Genomic DNA, 6,621 nt, shown 5'->3' with positions numbered 1-6,621 from the left:
GGTCACAGAAAATAGAATACACCAAAATAAAGAGCACAGTTAATACAGACACCAAGAGATTCAGCAAAATACAGTGAGCAAAGCATTCACTTAAACTCAGCCACTGAAACTGCCTGAAACCAGCCCAGGGCCCGCAGGAGGCAAACAAGGTGTCTCCTGCCAGTGCTGCAATTTTGAAAGCTTATGAGAACTTGCTGAGGTAAGGCTGGGCTGGCAGGTGACAGAGCAAGGCACAGAGCAAGGCTTTGAAAATTATGACTCAGATAGTTTGGGCCGTCAGCTTGACTGCCCATGAGATACACATAGTTCACTCTGCCAGAGATGTCAGCCACTAAAAAAGACATGGCTTCCCTACCTTGGTGCACTGTATTCCCTGAGCTATGAGCCAGACATAAAAAGCAAGCACTATACTAGGTCTACACAAAAACATAGACATGCTGTTCAGGGTCAAGGCTCCACACAAAAGATGGGCGCTGAACAGGACCAAAAGGTGAGTGAGGGTTTTGTTCATATCTTTAGTAATGGGCACTAATGTGTCTATGACAAAGGAAGAAGTTGGGGAAAGCAAAAGGGAAGGAGGGTAGATATAGAAAAGATAAGGAACAGAGACTCATGTCTTATCAGAGAAGAAAATGCTCAATGGGATCCCCAAAATGAGTAGAAACATTGGACACACATACACAGAGGTGCACATGTGCATATTTATATCTGTAGATTTCTCCATATGGAATACTTCAAGAAAGAGAGGCAGCATCTTCTATGAGAGAAGACACAGTGTTAAGTGCCACTAAAAGGGAAAGGTGCAGTGGAGGACACCAACCAGAAACAAAAGGTAACTAGGAGGAACAGGGCAGAGAGCTGAGATCCTGTGGCCAAGGTTGTCTGTAGGGGAAGTTCCTACAGGATCACACAGCAGAACTGAGGAGAAGCGAAGGAGTGACAGGCACTGACGAACCAGCGCATACCAGAGTTTAGATGGCATGTGTTCACTCTGTGGCTTTCTCTATCGTTCTTCAACAGATGAAGGAAGGAGTGAGTGAAGGACCACAAGGTATTTTGCTTTGTGGTAGGGTCTCCCTGTATATCCCTGGCTGGCCTGGAACTCTCTATAGACAAGGTTGACCTCAAACTCACAGAGCTCTGTGTGCCTCTGCCCCTAAGTGCTGACATTAAATGCAGAAACCACTATCTCCAGCTCTGGATATTAGTTTTAATGAGATCATTTGCTGAATAACATAAACACAGATAATAAATAGAAACAAAGTCATGTAAGAGAAATAGGCAAAAGACTAAAAATGCTAAAAATACTGTTTAACCAATGAATCGCGGTGGCCACTTTGGTCAGAAGAGTCACTACTTATTGATCAGTTACTACCTATCAAGCACAGTTCTAAGCATTGATATACAATAGCAGTCAATCCCGAGAAAAAGCTCATGGTATAGGAGCTATTTCTTTTAGTAATATATAATGTTAACACAGACAGGTGGAGCAGGATCTGAAATTAAGAAGTCAGTCTCCTCCTGGGTCAGCACTTGCATGTGCTACCAGCAGGATACCTGCTGAATGGTACCTTAATCTCTGCTGGTTTGTAATAGCGTCTGTTGGGATCTTCCAAGGGCGTTCTGTACCCATCTCGCAAGAAACGCTTAAATCCATATTTTCCTTTCAATTTTCTTATCACTTTATCAAGTGTCTGGCTGAACAGCGCTTCATCATCCAAGGCAAACGCAGGGTAACTGATGCACGGGAGCAGGGCAGCATCTGTGTTCTGGGGTCATTACAACAAAGAGACTATAAATGTCTGCAGTGATATGACCAACAACAGACCAAAAAGTTCATGACAAATTAAAGCCAAGAAGCTTATCAGATGACAAGGATCTTATGACAGACATTCCTATGGTGTGGTTTGTAAACTTGACAAAATAACTTTTTTTTTTTTACTCATAACTGAAAGAATTTTCAAACGTTAATATCAGGCTGGAACTTAAAATTATAGCTGAACATAATGTAAAAAAATTAATACTTACAGCCACAACTTAGTTAACAGAGCAATTTGCCCATAATAATGAAAAGGAGAAAACAAAAGGCCCAATAGCTGAGTAATTATCATCCATTGGAATTAATAATGCAGAAGCAATTAGAATTTCTACTATAGAAATTTGTTTATTGATTGGAAACATACTTGTTCATAGAAAAACACTATTCTAGTTTCTTAAAACAAAGTCAAGTTCACTAAAAAAAAATATGTCAAGATGTTGCCAAAGATTTAAGTGGTAGACTAGATGGCTAGGACATCATTTAAAAAAGAAATACTTTGTTACTGGTTTTGTATTCACTACAATCTGGTACAAATCATGTAGAAGAGTAAGGTATTTATTTGGGGTAGTTTTTGTAGGATGAAATCATAAACAATCCCTGGAAAAATGTGCAGTCAGGTACAGAAAATATACACAAGTTCATCAGACAAAGAGGAGACTCAGGTATGCCTCACTTCTGTGCCTAGATGATATATATTTTCTGAAGCCCCCATTTAAAAAATACTGTTCCTTTTGTTTAGGCTACTTTTGCTAATATTTCCAAAAGAGAAATAATATCTATTTCTCTGTTGTCTAACCAAAGGCTTCGCCTATCACTGGTTACTTCCTGCATGAGCCCTGGAGGCTGGAGGACACAGGCAGATCTATTTTACATCTTCTTATCCTGCAGGAACTCCACACTGTAGTGTGCTTTCTTGAAGAGTGTGTAAAACAAAATAAAAACTGTAAATGAAGCCGAGCGTGGTGGTGCACTCCTTTAATCCCAGCACTCGGGAGGCAGAGGTAGGCAGATTTCTGAGTTCTAGGCCAGCCTGGTCTACAAAGTGAGTTCCAGGACAGCCAGGACTATACAGAGAAACCCTGCCCCGAAAAACCAAAAAACCAAAAAACCAAAAAACCAAAACCAAAAACCAAACAAAAAAACCCCAAAAAACAAAAAACAAAAACCTGTAAATGAGAATTTGTTTCAGTGTGCTGTAACATCATCTCACATGAGAGCGTGATTCTCTGGGTAACAGTGAGCACAATGTCTGCCTGTTGCGGTTGTGAGCATCGAGATCCACAAATATAACTGACCAAGAACACCCCTGGAAATAGAAAAAGAAATACATTTCAGAGAATTGTAAACCATATGGCATTCTTTTTATGAGACAAGGCAACCCAAAAACTTTCCATCACTGAATGCGATGTGTAAGAGATTATTAAAGGCCTTAGTTGTCACTAAATATCTGTTTTATAGATAAATGGATTTGTGTTTGTACACCACATGCATACCTGGTGTCCATGAAGACCAGAAGAGGCCATCAGATCCCCTGGAACTGGAGTTCCAGACAGTTGTGAGCCTCTATGTGGCTGCTGAGAACTAGACTTGAGTTCTCTAGAAGAGCAGTCAGTGCTCTTAACCACTGAGCCATCTTTCTCACCCCTTACTTTTCTTTCTTTATGTTTTTAATATCTTCTGAATTTCTTGAAACAATTTTATAATAATCATTAAATATTATGTTTATATGTTCCTCTTTTCTTATAAATCATGTTTTGATTTTATAAGATGTCTAATAAATTACATCCATTTTAATGAAGAAACAAACAATTTAGCTAGTATGACATGAGATAAAGGAAGAAACTATTTTGATTCATAAATCTGAGTTGTAAACCCACCTAAATAATTTTAATTACATGATAAAACTAAACAAATTTAGGTATCAATCTAGAATTGGGTAGAATAATTTTCTAGAATAAGCCTTCATTAACATTATCTAGTAAAACACAATGATTCCTCATTCAAATCACCATCTTTAATAAATCTTTAACCCTCACAAAAAAAACTTGGTAACAGGGAATGAGCGAAGCTCTCTCAGTAGCTACATTGGGGTGAGACAGAGAGTCCTAGGATCCCTACATTTCAACTGACTGTAGAGAGTACCCTAGAGTGTCTTGCCCATCAGAGTACAACATATTTCACTTTGAGGAAAAACAAGAATGAATTTGAACACTGCTCCAGAACACACAGCTGACCCAGATATGAGGTACATAGTAATATATGAGAACCTCACACCTGGCTCAGATGGACACTGGCACTAAGTCCAGATCAGCTGGGAAGGAGAAGACCAGAGCCAGAGCCTAGAGTCTGGTGGAAGCAGCAGCAAGCAGACTGTTAGAAAGAATGGCAGAAAAATAAGTGGGTTGGGGGGTCTGTGAATACACAAGAGGACAGGAATTACAGTGTATCTGTAGGCCAATAAAGGTCTAAAATTGCACCAGATAGATAGATAGATAGATGATAGATGGATGGATGGATAGATAGATAGATAAATTTGTAACTAAAAAGGCAAATTTGGCAACTCTCTCCATCATATGATAGTAAAACTACTATTTTCAAGGCAGAAATAAATAACTTTAGTTCAGTAAAGTCCTCAAGTATTTATAGAGGCCCCAATTTTCAGTTGCTAGCCTTTAAGATACAAGACTAACAGAAAATAATCTCATAAGGTGACTTCCTCCTAAAACAGAGATATAATACTAATCTCTGTATAAAAACATATGTCATCCTATAGGCATTATAGCTCAGGCTTCCAGGAGGGGAAACAACAACAACAACAACAAAAAACCCTCAAAACCAAACAAGGACACAGACAGCTAATACCCATTTAGAAGCAAGTCTTTAACATTATAGAGGAAAGCCCACAGAGAATTATCACCTGCTTGAAATCTTTTTTGAACTGCTTGAGTGCACTTTCAGGCCTACAGATTTCAAAGGAAAGCAAACGTCTGCTCTGCTCTGAACACTTTGCAGAACATGAGCAGTCTGTCATCACCAATTACAGACTTTGACCTCAGTGAATTTGTCAGTCTCTTGCCTTCCACAATTAAAGGCAAGGATGTGTTATAGGAATTACTTGAAAAAAGCCTATTAACTTTGGCTGTTTGATATTTATTTTATAAGTGTTTTACTTACATATACGTCTGTGCCTCACATATGTGCCTGGTACCCATAGAACCCAGAATAGGATGCCAAGTCTCCTACGACTGCAGTTGTAGATGGCTGTGAGCTGCCACGTGGGTGCTGGGAACAGAAGCCAGGCCCTCTGGAAGAGCTCTTACCCAGCAGCCATCTCTCCAGTACCCAGATTGATTTTTATCTTCCACTTTCTAAAACCACAACTCCGTAGAATGTGCTGACTCTACCCAGAGCCTCTTTATAGCTAAGAGCTCAAACTGTTCTGCCCAACTTAGTATCTGTCATTGCTTGTTCTAATAGATGTTCAAGATGATAGTTCTTGATCATTACCATGAGGACATGAGTTTTAGAAGTACAGAAGGGCTGTCCTCTCCCCGTTAGCCTCATGACCAGAACAAATATTTCTGACACAGTCTCAAAGGCCAAAGGTATTATCTATGACCCTTATATACTGCTAGCATCAACAGTCTCTGTAAGTGAAATGAGGCTGAGTTGGGGCCAGTGTTGGCACATGTGTCACTAGTGCTATTATTTTGGGGGCAAGCTCCACGCCTCTGGAGAGTGGGTAGACATTCACAGTGTCTTCTGACCTTGTGGATGCCATCAGGAGTTCTCACATGTTATGCACAGCTTTGAAAGATGTTCTCAGAAAGGTAGTTTCCCTGGCTGGTCCTAGGCTAATTGAATTTGGAGAGAAACAAGGGCTTCTCATAAAGATGGCAGATTAGAAGCTATATCAGTCATCAAGCCATCAAGAAAAAGAATGAGGGTAAAATTGGATAGACTCATTCCTAGGACAGACACGGCCGAAGAGGAGCAGAAACACACAAAGCAATTAAAAGGATAGCAGAAAAGTATGAAAAACGTAAATAAGCCCAGGTGAGATCTAGAAAGACCCTAGAGAGAAGCAAGCAGAGCAGCCACCAGCCAGTGCTCAGCTGCAGTCTACACAGGACAGTGCAAGCAGGAGGTGCAGGAGGTGCAGGAGCTGCCAAGAGGATGCTGCTTCCTCTTGAACGCCAGACTGTCGGTTTGGTGAACTAAAAAGAGGCTGACTTGGATACACTGAGGGTGGAGTGATGGCAGAACAGGGCTAGGCACAGAAACTATAACAGATGTGTACAGTAGAAACCAAAGCTGTGATTCTCCAAGAAGATGTGACTAGACAGAAGACTGTAGGAAGCACTAGCGCAGCCATGTTCTGAGTGAGCACAACTTGGGAGTAAGACAAGTGTGACAAGTCCCGTGCAGTCCCGGTAGGAGTTAGAGTAGTTCTGACAAGATGGATGGGAAACAACAACAAACCAAGCAAAAACCAGTCAAGATCAACACGGGAAGGATTACCCACTGATCCCTAATGGCATGCGATGGCTGAGGGAAACAGGGGGCCTGTGCTCCAGAAAGCTAGCAAGAAAAGCACTAGCATATCAGACATGTGTGCAGGGCATTAAATCGGGGAATTCTTACAGAGAGTGGAGTCCCACACAGACATCTCAGCAAGGAGAGCACACCCATTAACGTGTGTGAATTTATGACATTGGATTCCTTCCTTTCCCACATAACTGCTAAAAAGACAGCTCTGAGTAAGAAATAACACTGATCCTAACCAGGAAGGAATATTGCTT

The 6,621-nt window shown here is 40.7% G+C and overlaps 1 protein-coding gene across 6 annotated transcripts in view; it reads right to left on the bottom strand.

Annotated features, from left to right (window-relative positions):
- The window catches only part of Phkb (phosphorylase kinase regulatory subunit beta), a 188,190-nt gene that overhangs the window by 105,295 nt on the left and 76,274 nt on the right, over window positions 1-6,621 (bottom strand). For all 6 annotated transcript variants that reach the window (XM_029480583.1, XM_021169806.2, XM_021169805.2 and 3 more), the window contains 2 exons: window positions 3,030-3,125; window positions 1,572-1,769 (listed from right to left, as the gene is read on the bottom strand). In XM_029480583.1, the coding sequence (XP_029336443.1) occupies window positions 1,572-1,769; window positions 3,030-3,125 (294 nt within the window). The remainder of the gene's footprint in view (window positions 1-1,571; window positions 1,770-3,029; window positions 3,126-6,621) is intronic.

Source organism: Mus caroli, chromosome 8, assembly GCF_900094665.2.
Source record: "Mus caroli chromosome 8, CAROLI_EIJ_v1.1, whole genome shotgun sequence".
Classification (NCBI taxonomy): domain Eukaryota; kingdom Metazoa; phylum Chordata; class Mammalia; order Rodentia; family Muridae; genus Mus; species Mus caroli.
This window is presented reverse-complemented; position numbering and strand designations above follow the sequence as displayed.